Source organism: Nelusetta ayraudi, unplaced genomic scaffold, assembly GCF_046127955.1.
Source record: "Nelusetta ayraudi isolate G7.1 ecotype Tasmania unplaced genomic scaffold, CSIRO-AGI_Nayr_v1 ptg000031l, whole genome shotgun sequence".
NCBI classification, from domain to species: Eukaryota; Metazoa; Chordata; class Actinopteri; order Tetraodontiformes; family Monacanthidae; genus Nelusetta; species Nelusetta ayraudi.
This window is the reverse complement of record NW_027466081.1, coordinates 5411551-5424927: the sequence shown is the minus strand read 5'-3', so window position 1 is coordinate 5424927 and position 13377 is coordinate 5411551. Positions and strand designations below refer to the sequence as shown.

The 13377-nt window shown below is 42.4% G+C and overlaps 2 protein-coding genes and 1 long non-coding RNA gene across 5 annotated transcripts in view; 1 reads left to right on the top strand and 2 right to left on the bottom strand.

Moving 5' to 3' along the window:
- Nucleotides 1–2512: 2512 nt before the first annotated feature.
- Nucleotides 2513–6599, bottom strand: neurod1 (neuronal differentiation 1). The gene is made up of 4 exons (XM_076031051.1): nucleotides 6511–6599; nucleotides 5140–5471; nucleotides 4293–4522; nucleotides 2513–3659 (listed from the first exon to the last, which is right to left on the bottom strand). The coding sequence occupies exons 2-4, from the start codon at nucleotides 5436–5438 to the stop codon at nucleotides 3073–3075; spliced, it is 1116 nt and encodes a 371-aa protein (XP_075887166.1). The 5' UTR covers nucleotides 5439–5471; nucleotides 6511–6599; the 3' UTR covers nucleotides 2513–3072.
- A 3831-nt stretch (nucleotides 6600–10430) lies between these two features.
- Nucleotides 10431–13377, top strand: part of itprid2 (ITPR interacting domain containing 2) — a 30410-nt gene continuing 27463 nt past the window's right edge. For all 3 annotated transcript variants that reach the window (XM_076031050.1, XM_076031049.1, XM_076031047.1), the window contains exon 1: nucleotides 10431–10560. The gene's annotated coding sequence lies outside the window, so the exon portion shown is untranslated. The remainder of the gene's footprint in view (nucleotides 10561–13377) is intronic.
- On the bottom strand, nucleotides 10537–12981 carry LOC142891483 (uncharacterized). The gene is made up of 3 exons (XR_012927279.1): nucleotides 12819–12981; nucleotides 11047–11161; nucleotides 10537–10714 (listed from the first exon to the last, which is right to left on the bottom strand). It is a non-coding gene; the product is annotated as an uncharacterized LOC142891483 (long non-coding RNA).

Sequence of the window (13377 nt, the reverse complement as noted above, 5' to 3'; positions counted from 1 at the left end):
GAGGCCGCCGTCATGTTTGCTCCAAAATTCTCCAAAAAATATAACACTTTTTGTCGCCGGCGTTGTATCACGAAATGGAAGACGACCTCTCGGCGTGAAAACCACGGACGTATTATAAGAACCGGGTGCCGGACTTTGCAATATGGTGGCGCGGCGATTCCTTTCCAGTGGCCACTCGAGGTACTGCAGCCAAAACTCCACACCGCACAAAATAATAATAATAATAATAATAATAATAATAATAATAATAATAATAATAATAATAATAATAATAATAATAATAATAATAAATAATAATAATAATAATTTTATTATTAAAAATGTTTAGTTCATATATGAATGTGTGTGTGTGTGTGAGTTATTTAAAGGTATTTATTACTCACTTTAGTTAGATTTTTTACATATCTCTATCGCACCAAATCTCCCAGCATGACTTTTTCGGCGTACGCGCTGGGTGAGCAACTACATTCAAATGAATGGGCCGCCATATTGGATCTTGGGGCCTTGGCGAAAACGAATGCTGGCGAATCCACTGACACGCCCCAGAGGTGGCTGAGGCTCTCTGTGGGCTACTCAAATCAAATCCATGAATATTCTCATTTCCCCAGTCGGTGTCAGTCCTACCTGAGCAGGCTTAGTGGATGGGGTTTTTCACTGACTGGTCGAGGTGACCTCTTGTATGGTTGAAATAGACGCCTGCCAACCAATGAGAGGGTAGCGTGCGCTCTGGCTGTGGTATAAACACCATTGTGTGTGTGTGTGTGTGTGTGTGTGTGTGTGTCGATGGCAGATGGCTGCGTTTAAGCTGCATTAATCAGTGTTATGATCAGCCAACAGGATGAAACACAAAACCACCACCTGATTCTTTAGGACATCATGAAGGGAAATATCTGCAAGTTTTTCTTTTGTTTTGTTTTGTTTTTTTCCCCCTTTTAAAGCTAACCCATGTAGTTAAGGGCCCTAGCATATTGTATAAAACGTGACAATGAAACATCTTTTTTCAATGTTCTTTTTTTATTTGTAAAGATTAAAACAATAAAGAAACTACATGTCATGCATGACATGTCATGTGTTATTATATATTAGTGTTATTTCTATAAGAAATCCTGACATATGATATATATACACGCATGCGCACACATACACACACACACACACATATATATAAATATATATACACATTTACGTAAATATATGTGTGTGTGTGTGTGTGTGTGTAATTTTTCCAGGATTTTCCTGGATTACCTGATATATTATGACTTTCGATTTTGATTATTCCCTTTTAGTGGAGAACCTAAATAGCAGGATATGGCCACCATATTGTCCCTGTTGACTTTTGCTCACACACACACACACACACACACACACACACACACACACACACACACACAGCAGGACAGTAAGTATTGGGGGGTGCCTCTCATGCATAAACGAGATCATTTTCATAAATTAAAATCTAGCCTCCAGAACGAACATCTGTGTCCTTCACACACACACACACACACACACACACACACACACACACACACACACACACACACACATGCTCACATGCCCAGAAAGACAGTTTAACTTTGGTTTTGTCTTTCAGACGCCGTGCTAATATTATTAAAGTGTTAACAGCATTTTCTCAGTAAGGAGATATGTATTTGCCACCTTGCGTTTTTTTTTCTTTTCAAAATTAAAGCCAATAATCAAACTAACATCTAATCACATGGACACTGTGGGTTTCTCAGATGTAGCCTCCCTGGCTGTGAGCTTTTGCTGCATAATCTAACGCTAAACAACTCCCCCTGACTGCTAGACAGATAAATAACTTTTAGTCTAGATTGACTGAACCCATCTCCACACCAGAAAACATGGGGATCTTAGAGGTTTTTGATAAACTTTTGATGAATTTGAGAACGTAAAGGATTTGGATTCCTACCAACAGGTAAAACTTGAAAAAAATGAAAACAAACATCAGCAGGGACATTTCAGAAGGCTCTTGTGGCTATTATCAAATAACTTACAAATAATTTGTTATCCTAAAGTAGGAAAAAAGAAAACAGAAAGGGGACGTTGTCAAGTCAAGTCCAGTTAAATCAACTAAAGCTTTGCTAAGTTATGTTAAGTTATGTTATGCTATGTTCAGTTAAGTTATGTTAAGTAAAACAAAGTTACGTTGTGTTATGTAATGTCACATTAAGCTTTGCCATGTTATATTAAGTTATGTTCAGTTAAGTCACGTTAGTTTCATTGCGTCAAGTATTGTTGCGTTTCGTTGCGTCATGTTACGCGATGGAAGGTTAAATTAAGTGTGTTTTGACTGATCAATTTCATGATCTAATTCATTTAGTAGTGTTACATATTGTGGCTATTAGACCTACAGTGCAATGATAAGTTTTAAAATGTCTGCTGAAAACCCAAAGAATCGGTGTACAAATTTGAATCCTGACGGAATCAACCGGACGTGGATCAAAACACACGTCGCCACAGTAAACCGACACAAACACGCTGACGAACGCACAACTCAGATGCATGGCGCTGAATTCCTTTAATGAAAGGCCTTTTTATAAACATCTATCTTATAAAATGAGTCACATGAAATGTTCACAGAAAGCTACAGGGATGTTATAAAAAGCAAAAAAAAAAGTAAAAATCACATGAACAACATGAACACTTTGGCCCACCGCCGCCTCAGCGCTGCCTGACACACGGACCCCAAAAATAGAGAAATCTCACTTTCCTTTTACATTTGGATTTATCAGACGAGCGTAGCTCAGGCTTTAACAAAATTGCATAGTTTACTTCAGATTATTATTGCTTGTTGATTATTATTATAATTTTTAACGATAGTATGGATAATTATAACATGACATTCAGGAAGTGTCTCCCGCAATATGAAGCGCTATGTAGACGTTTACGCCGTTAAACCCCCCCCCCCCCAACCCCCGACTACGTGAGGGTGAGGAGGGGGGCCTGACGCAGACAGACAGAAGAAAAAAGTAGAGGGAAACACGGGAAGAGGAGAATGACGTTTTCGTCTCTCTGTCTTCGTCGGCCTCTCAAGTCCTTTGCCCTCCCGCCTCCTCAGGAGTCGTGGAAGATGGCGTTCAGCTGGGCGTTCATCATGCGCTCGTGGTGCGAGTGTCCCTCGAAACCCATCAGGCCGTCCATCTGCAGATCGCCGCACCGCGGGTTGGGCCCCCCGCTGCCGTAGATGGCGCCGTGGGCCCCGGGTCCGCCGCCGCCACCTCCACCTCCTCCCCCGCCCCCGCCGTAGTGCATGCTGAAGGAGAAACCCTTGTCGTAGTCTGCCGAGGTGACGCCCTCCTGCTTGAAGGAGGAGAAGTTCCCGTTGATGCTGAGCGGCGGGCTGAGCGGCGGGTCAAAAGCCGGGCCGTCCGACACCAGCACGGCGTCGAAGAAGGGCTCCAGGGGGCCGTAGGGCTGACCCTTGACCTGGTGGAAGATGTGCGAGGGCTCCATGGTGCCGTACGGCGGGCTGGGGAGGCCCGCAGTCAGCCCGGGGCTCTGGTAGGAGAAGTGTCCGGGGTAGGGGACGGCGCCGGCCGGGGGGAGGTGGGCCGGCAGGTCGGGCGTCTGCTCCGGCAGGAAAGTGCGAGGGTTCAGCTGCAGGCAGCCCGCCACCAGGTTGGTGGTTGGCTGAGAGAGGCCTGTAAGAGCAGAACGAGACGGCGGGGAGGCTGATCAATACAGAGGACTGCTGTCAATACCTGTTTTGTTCCCGGTAATGCTGGTCAATACAAGCCAACACCAATAGTAGCGTCACGTGGGCGTGACCAAAACCGTTTAACACTGTGATTCCTGGTTCAACCTCTGGCATATGAAGAGGAATACCAGCTTTTACCAGATTTTATCATTGTAATATGGGTGCAGTCATGGGTACGATTTCTAGGCCTTTCTGTGTGGTGTTTACATGGTTCTCCCTGTGTCTGCGTGGGTTCTCGCCGGGTTCTCCAGCTTCCTCACACAGTCCACAAACATTCATGTGAGGTGAGTTGGAAATTCTACATTGTCCGTAGGTGTGGATGTGAGTATGAATAGTTGTACGTCTTAGTTTGTCTCTATGTGGCCCCCGCAAATCTGAGTTCAGGAATAAGCCGGTATTAAAAATGGAAGGATGGATGGATGGATTTTGCATGTGTGCATTATGAAGTTTAATTTTTGTATTGGACGACTCATTGCTCTAGTTGCAAATGTAATGAACACATTACAAAGACATCAAGTTCTCAAACGTAGTCTATTGATGCTAATGCAAGTTGGAGCGGTATCAGGGAGTGTCTGACCTTTGCAGAGCGCCTGGACGAAGCTCATGAGGTCGGGTGCCTTGCCGGAGCGCAGGACCTCACTCAAGGCCCAGATGTAGTTCTTGGCGAGGCGCAGAGTCTCGATCTTGGACAGCTTTTGGGTTTTGGAGTAGCATGGCACGACCTTCCGCAGGCTTTCCAGCGCGTCGTTCAGCCCGTGCATGCGGTTCCTCTCGCGGGCGTTGGCCTTCATCCGGCGGACTTTAAATCTGCAACAGCCAAAGAGGAGGTTCATTGTAATCATTCACTGCTGTTTTTTTTTGTTTTTGTTTTTTTTAATTTCTTTATTTTCTCTGTGGGTCACACCGTAGTTGAGGTAAATAGCAATTACGTTTCAGCTATGAGTCGGCAGATCTTTAGTTATTTCAGATTAAGCGAATGTAAAGGTAAGTCCAGCCCTTCAGAGACGTGCTGGTGGATACAAAAAGTGGCCAAAGGCCAAGAAAAAAATAATGTGAAATCCGAAGATTTCTTTTTGGCAAAGGTATTTTGATACATTTTTCCGTAACTGGTATTTTGATACGACAGTAGTTCACCTTTTTTTTTTGTTGTTGTTGTTTTTTGAATCTTTTAAAGTATACCCATACTTAGAGTTTTTTTGGCTAATTGGGAACGTCCCCGTTTGACAAGGTTTACGCGTGCGCTTCAAAACATATACCTCTGCCAGCCAACAGGGGGCATTCATTTTGCTCACATGTCAATCATCCAAAAACGCGCCACCTGCTGCTCTTCCATCGCTGCTACGAGGATTTTGTTGACTCCACTACGAGTTTAGCGGACACCCCGACCCGGTTATTTTACACGCTATCGACGCCACACTATTTACCTCTGTACACGAGCCTTGGTCATCTTCTTCTTCTTGGGGCCTCTCCTCTTGGGTTTATTCTCTCCGTCCTCCTCTTCCTCCTCCTCTTCCTCGTCTTCGTCGTCATCCTCGTCCTCCTCCATGCGGTGGAGCTGATCGTCGTCGTCCTCCTCCTCCTCTCCGCTTCCACCTCCTCCCAATCCTCCCAATCCAACTCCAATCCCCCTCTCCGTCCCCTCGCCGGCGGGGCTGCGGAGCTCCTGCTGATCCTCCGCCGACTCCACCGACTCCACCTGATCCTCCCGCACAGACCTGGTCATGATGCTGATTCGCTGCTGTTGCTGATGCTGCTGCTGCTGCTCAAAAAGACAAAGGCGGAGGAGGGAAAACAGGCTTTTAAACAAAGTGATGAAGAATATGTTCTAAAATAAAAGACCCGTGCCTAATGGCGTTAAACTATCAAAAGTAAAGTGAAAATAATTTAATTTGAAAAAAAAACAAACATATTGATTCTTTTATCCGTTTTTTCAGTTCAGAGATTGTTTTAATAACTTGTCATCTTAACTTTTTGATTGAAGTTTGATTCAGAAAAAAATAACTGTCTATTGAGGGCAGTGAAATAAATTCCCAAGCTTTTACTCCCTGTCATGATGAATCAAGTTGATTTCATTATTAACGCACTTTAAAAACAAGCAAACCCAAAGAAAAACCTTTGCAACTATAGAAAAAAAAAAATGAAATTAATTAAGATGAAAAAATGTCCGTGGAAACCAAAATAAATGCCTTTATTCCTCTTTATAGGAAACTTTTCAAGCGTTTTTTTCCTTTCGACAAGAGAAGTATCATAATTCTCCCAAATCCATCGGACTATTTTTTATTATTTGACAAGGAAATCGTTTCCATATTACTTATCTAAAACTGTCTAATTATTTTTAATTGTTTCATTTAAAAACTGATCCAATCAAATTAAAATCAAATAATTAGTTCAAATGGGTTAATTTATAATTTACTTTAATGGCTGGAGTTTTGAATGCGAAACAGACATACAATGCAGCTAATGAAATACACTTCGCTCCTGTTAATTTTGCATACCTTCATAATGTACAGACAAATGTTTGCCTGTTTAAGTTTTTAAAATTCAAAGATAAAAAAAAAAAGATATTTCAAATATTTAAGGATGAAAAAAGGTGTCGCTGATGCTGAAAACGTTAGAAATCAAAACTGCTCAATCCCTTGAATTAAAACAGAATAATGTTTGCTTCGTTCAACTACTGACGATTCAAGTCTGCGATATTAGGAAAATTAGATAAAATAAAATAATAAGTTTAGCTTTTCCCCCCAGAGTCTCAGTGACAATTAATTTGAGTGGAATAATTAGAACAAGAAACCTACCTGTTGTGATGGGTCGCTGTCCGTCAGATCGCCAGCATCCCGCCTGATATGAGAACCGCTCTGAGCTGGACAGTGTGCGTGCCTGTGTGTATGTGCGTGTGCAAGAGATGATGCTGGTTTTATATACACACACACACACACACACACACACACACACACACACACACACACACAAGAGGTTTGGCGAAATTAGAATAGGAAGCCACGCCCTCCCGGCACGCGCCATATGGTGCGTACGTCACCAAAACGGCCCCCGGGATCACGTGACCGGTCTTCCATTCCTCTCTCTCTCTCTCTCTCTCTCTCTCTCTCTCTCTCTCTCGCTTCTTCTTCCTCTCTCTCCCTGTCCCTCTTTGTGAGGAAAGTTGACCATCTGTCACACACACACACACACACACACACACACACACACACACACACACAGCAAAACTCGCAGGCATCTGCACAAAATAATCACAGCAATTTTGGGTGTGCAGAGTGTGATATTTAGATATTTAATCTTTATATTGCCCATGTAGGTTTATTATGTATCATGGATTTAACATGTGGAGGATCTCAGCAAGAGTGAAGATGATGAAAGTGATGACTGGTTATAATTGATGATGATGATGATGATAATATGCAGTGGCTTTATGATGATCAGCATATAAAGTTAAAGAAAGTGTCCCAATGGAACATTTCACTTTTGACATATAATGCAATGCACGCAGATTTAATTCACATTTTAAGTAAGTACAGATAATTGTTGGTTTTAAAAAGATAACTCACTACGTTTTAGATATAATCAATACAAGGCAATGTCTCTTTCAGGTTGCTGGTTTTTTAAATTGAATTTGAAAGAAGAAGTCTTATGGTTTCTTTGCATTGTGATATTAGAATTACATCCAACGCTGCTGTCCAAAGAAGTTATGTCGATTTCTGTTTATTGATGTTCAATACAAGATCTATTTTTATCATTTGAAGTGAAAATGACAATTAGTGTTGAAAGAAAATAATCAATTGATTAATCAGTTATGCACTCATTACAACAGGGGAAAAAATAACTGGCAAGAAAGAGGTCATTATTTTATTTTCTTGCTGGACAGTGTTTCAAATCTTGCTAAAAGGTCGATCCCAACAATTAAACAAACCACCAACCTTACAATTAGCCCTGCAAGGAAATACAAAGAAGTGAAAAATGATTTTAAGTGGTAGATGCTGATCACTTTAGCCATTAGGTTAGGCTTTGGCTGTGAACTTTGGTCAGACTGTTCTCCAATGAGGGCGTTGATATGGTGATGTTGGAGTGGTCTCTTGCAGGGGACCAGGCAACAAAAATAGCTTGTCGACTGGCCTGGCTAATGGTTAACGTGAAATCAATTCATTTTGTCTTCCTGTAGTTTAAATCAGGAGTCATAAAACTACACATGAGACAGACAAATTTTTGAATTTCAACAATTATGAGGCGAGAGTTGCATAGGTAATGATGTTGATATTACCCCCTTTAAAATATCAACTTACGAATAAAACCAGACATCTTTACTTGTTGAGTTTAATTAAAGGATATATTTTAAAGCACATCATTTTTAATTTGTTTCATGGTCTGGAACTGCATGATTGTGTCAACAATTTCTGAAATATAGCAGCAAGGGAATTAGGAAGGGTTCAATTTAATTAAAGCTAAAGTGAAGTAATAGCACACCAAAAAGTGTTGAATAACAACTGTCGTTCTGCTCTCTCTCGCTCTCTCTCTCTCTCTCACTCCCTCTCTCTGTCACTTCCTCTCCCTCTCTCTCGTTAGGAGTAGGATTGATATGACCTCACACACAATGCCAACGCATATTTTCGTGTACCACAATTTTTGCTTTTAACTTAATTATTAACACTTTAAAATGGCATCAACTTGAGGATGAAACGACCAACAGAACCACATTTAAAATGACCTAAATAAAATACATTGGGTGACTCGAAAATACTTTCAGATAACATAAAGAGATTACTGGGGTCGGCTGATGGACGGCTTTTGTTTAATTTACTTTTCTGACACCTCCAACAGCATCTCGATGAATAGATTTGGCCAATGTGGATTCATCAGCACCTGTACCGTTCGAGCGGACGCCCTGGTGACCGTTCGGTTAGTTGTCCTCGGTTTCCATCTAGTGGTCCTACGTGGTATAGCTCAGAGATTTTTTTTTTTTTTTTTCTCATTTACTGTGGTGAGAGGTGAGACAGTAATCTCCACAGGCTATGCAGTTATTAAATGACTGTGTGATCTGTAGTCAGAGGTGGTGGTGGTGGAGGTCCTTGAAAGGATAGGAAGCTAAGGTTACCTGCAGATTTGAAGTAGAGCAGTGAGGTTACAGAGAGGATAGATGAAGAAGATGGAAGATTTGAAGTACTTTGGATCAGGAGTATCTAGACCAGGGGTCACCAACCTTTTTGAACCTGAGAGCTACTGCGTGGTTCCTGGGCGATACAAAGGGCTACCAGTTTGCTACACTTTCCTAAAATAAGATGTTTTCTCAGCCTTAAGTTATATATTATGTAATACATTATATATGATACTCATGTATGCGAAGACACTAATCATGTTAATTTCTCACAATATTTATCCACAAAGACTTCACGTATTATACATTTTTTAATTATTTTATTTTCAAGATATTGTTATTTTCTAATCTATATAAATGCAAGTGTGATTACAAAAGAAAAACAACAGACAAAAATGAAACTTTAGATGCAGCTCACCAAGTTGTGCTATTTTTAGAATGGGCCTGTGGGCGACTCATGGGGTCCTTGGGGGGCTACCTGGTGCCCACGGGCACCATGTTGGTGACCCCTGATCTAGGCCGATTACTGTATGTCTGAGTTGCTGGGCAGGTAAAAAGTGTGATTAGCATCAATGGAGAGTGTGTAAAAGCAGAAATGTGTGCAAATAGGATGGAACGGGCGGAGGACAGTATCAGGTGGGACGAGTGATATGAAGAATGATTAGAAAGGTGAGAGCAGCAATGCCTTATGATTTAGAAACAGTGGCATTGAGGAGAGGACAGGAGGCTGAGCTGACGGTAACAGAGACTGAAATGTTCAGCTTCTCTTTGAGCACATCAGAGGGACAGCGTCTGGTAGATGTTTTGGAGATAAAGCCGGAGAGGCCAAGCTGAAAAGGACCTAGGCAGAGGAGAGATTTATGGATCTAGTGGAAAAAGCACATGAAGTCAGTTGGTGTGAGCTAAGAGGATGTGGAGCACAGGGTTAGATGGACTCAGATGATTTTCACTGCAGCCACCCCTTGAAGGGAACATCCCACAGGAAAAGACCAAGAAGGTCATATATGGTAATGCAGCTCACCCCTCAATAATATGCAAGGCTTTCCGACACAAAGCTTAGTCTTGGTGGACCGAGTGCTGTCACTTGGGCTGATAATAGTCATTTCCCCATTACAGTCTTTTATTGACATACATAAACAAGTAAAACATGTTTTACATGGTAATGCAATGGTTAACACTTTACAGCAAAAAGGTTGGAGGTTTGTTTTTGGAAGCCAGATATTTGTGTTTCGTTTGCATGTTGACACCACATGTCACCCCTTTTGCATATAAATGAATTAGTAGCAGCACAAATATTAATGTAGAAAAATGTTTTTGATGCATTTTAAGGTAAAAAACAAAACAAAACAAAACAACCACACACATTGCGTTACAATGCGCGAAGTACAAGCACTCTAAAATGACACATGAGGCCAACAGCCAAGTATCTATAAACATGCGCGCAATCCATCCTTGTTTGTCCATTTTCAGAAATGCAAACCATTAACGAAGGCATTCCATTTTTTATTTTTTTATTTTTTTCTAAACGCTCGAAACAGGCTACACGTACTGACTCACGCCGCTTGGGGTCGCTGTTTCTCCAAGCGGCCTTGCGAGGACACGCCTCCGCCCTCCACCTCTCCCTCGGTTGTGCCTCCTCCACGCTGCTGGTTTCAGGAAGCGGAAGCGGGAATGCTGGTGTGTTTTCAGAAAAGTTTGACAACTTTGACAGCAGGGAGACAAACAGTGGAGAAACATGACGGTGAGTTACCGAAATGCTCCCGGTGCCGAGGACGACGCTGCGTGTCTCTCCCCGTAACGTTGCTCACTCGTCCTTTGCTCGCATTCGTGATTGTTTTCAGTTCCCGCGGCTGCTTCTTCTGAAGTCCAGTCCGCGGTGTCAAACTGAGCAGAAACTAAAGGGAAATAACTCGCAAGGTTACCTTTAAAAGGGTGAATTATTTGTTCGGAACAATTATTTATTGAAAACGGTGGCGTTACGGGTGTTCACTGGTGACTTGGACGCAATTCTGAATGATGTTCGCGCAGCAGAAGTTTAAAGAAGTGACAGGTTCGGGCCAGCATCTGTCTGTAGTGTGTGTGTGTGTGTGTGTGTGTGTGTGTGTGTGTGTGTGTGTGTGTGTGTGTGTGTTTGCGCGCGCGTGCATTATTTCTGCTGAGGCATGTTGACGAGCAAGATTGTGGACGAATGATTGAAAGTATTTCCAAGTTAAGGGGTCCTACTTACTTTTACTCCTTACTGAACTGTGTACTGTGTCTGTCCAAACAGAGGAATATTAGTTACAGGGAGGGTCTGAGTTCCACATTTTGCATTGCGTTGGACAAGATTGTGTTGCGTGTTTCTGGGGGAAAAAAAATAAAAAAAATAAAAAAATAAAATCCTTAAATCTAATTTTAGAAAAAAAAACTTGTCTTCAAATAAATACAGAGCATTTGTTTAAGCTTACTCATTACGCTAGTGAAACATTGGAAACCGCACTTGCCTTTTTTCCACTCTGTTCATATTCAATTTCAATATTCAACATACTGTTTTCACAAAAAGAAACTACCAAAAACTAACTTAACTTTCACCACTCAGAACCATGTCATCGACATGCTGCATGCTGCCCCTTTTTCCAATTCCAAGATGCGCTGTGCTGGAAATGACTAATAACATTGAAAATGTGGGTCTTTGGATCATTTCTATTTTGTCGCCAAAGCAGCGCAATGCTAAAAATGCTAACCATCGTTTCCTGAAGTCCGCGCTGACACCTCAAGTAAACCCAATATATATTCTGTTTACTGTCTTATAAACATACAAAGTCTGACCTTTAATGGAGTTGGGAACAGGGTGTCTGGCATGCCGGAATCAAATTGGGATTTCAACCGTCAACTGCTGATCAAAATGTGGCTGTTTTGTTTACAGATTTGAAACTGTTGTTTTTTCGCTGCACAGTGAACACTTGAGTGGCACTGGAAATTCTTCCAGTGCCACTCTTTGACAGCGTACGATTGAACTGGACCTGGCCAGGCAGCCTTATATGGCTGTTCAGTGGCTTGCAGACAGGTGGTATTCATCTGGCTGACACATGAAAATCTATGGTTTTCAGTTTGTGCAGCTAAGAGTCTTTTTTTCCACCCTTTGAATTTTGGCTTGAAACAGTTGGAGCACATTTGGAAGTAAGTCGGCGCCTACTTTCTGGTTCTCTCATCGCACTGGTAACGCAAGAAAGTGGACGTACACAATCGCATCCGATGGATTTGCTTAAGCACACAGTGCAAGTGCTCCCAATTTATGCTGGCTTTTGTCCCATCTGTTTGTTCTTCCATTTTATCGGCAGCCGTATGCCGTAAGGATGACGCGAGTACAGCTCGGCACGCTCTGTTTGCACTCCAGTGCTCGTGCAAAAGATGCCTTTGCCGCGTTCAGTTTGCAAGTTTGAAAGAGAGGCTGCCTGGTCCACGCAGCCGTGACCTCTCGGGCTCTGCTTTCTGTCAGGGGCGACCGGTTGTCCCCAGGACAGGCTGTGTATTCAGTCAGACATCCAGTCAGTGGGTCATCCTCTCGAAAATACATCCAGGATGTTAAACAGCAGAAATCCTCAACACACTTTTATAACTTTATGATAACGTTGCGTAACTGCTGAATGACAGTCGCTGCGGATGCTCGCGGTTTTACATTCAAGGAGGTGGGAAAACAAACCTAGTGGCCCAATTTAGATCCCAAAGAGCTTTGAAATCACATGATAGAACTGTATTTTTTAATCCCGGTGATTTCTGTAATTTTGTTCAATTTAATTTTCAAAATCTCACCTAATGTCTTCTTACACTCGTGTGTTATTATCCTTATTATCCTACTTCCCGAATATTTTTTAATACCGATTCAGATTTAAATCCGCAACGTTTACAGGGAGCGGCTGCAATGAAATTGAGCCGGCATGGCGCCGAAAAAGAGAAGCGGGCAGGCATGAATGAGTAACGACCATCAAAGAAGAAACTGTCGCGTGTGCCTTTTCTGACCGCAGAGTTCCTGCCGTAGTTGTTTTCGCTGCAGCCGGTGTCCAAAATTCGCCACAGTGAAGTCAGCTCGCCGAGGCCGAATTTTCTTCTTTCTTTCTTTTATTTTTTTGCTCGCGGCGCTGTCCCTTGCCGATCCGACTCCAACGCAAACAAAGTCAATGTAGCAAACAAGACCCAGCGGTGCACGGAGTGTCCTGTTATGCTAATTACGTGGGACTACCCCCACCGCGGAACCCTGCCTGGTTTTGATGCTGCCCGGGAACTTTCCAGTGCAGCGGCTAGCGCAGTATCTGTGGTCAGGTAGCACAGTGGTAATACTGCGGTCTGTGTAATGATGATACAGTGGTAATCACTGCGGTGCTGTGCATTGCAGGCCGCTCTAATAATGTAACGTTGTGCAAATTTTCTTCAAACTCATTGGAGGTTTTGAAGGTTCCAACTACAAAATAGTGGTATTAGTTAGTTTATTTTGGTTGGTACAACAGCTCCCCTCATAGTACTCTACATTCATTTGGTCAGCTTGCTCGGTCAGGCTCATTGTGCCTACACTTTTCACACC

Excerpts from the sequence above, each read along its gene's own strand:
- neurod1 (XM_076031051.1), bottom strand. The coding sequence starts at position 5,438 with ATGACCAGGTCTGTGCGGGAGGATCAGGTGGAGTCGGTGGAGTCGGCG. Across the intron at positions 4,523-5,139 it reads ACCAAGGCTCGTGTACAGAG|ATTTAAAGTCCGCCGGATGA; the intron begins GTAAATAGTGTG and ends TGGCTGTTGCAG. Across the intron at positions 3,660-4,292 it reads CGTCCAGGCGCTCTGCAAAG|GCCTCTCTCAGCCAACCACC; the intron begins GTCAGACACTCC and ends CTGCTCTTACAG.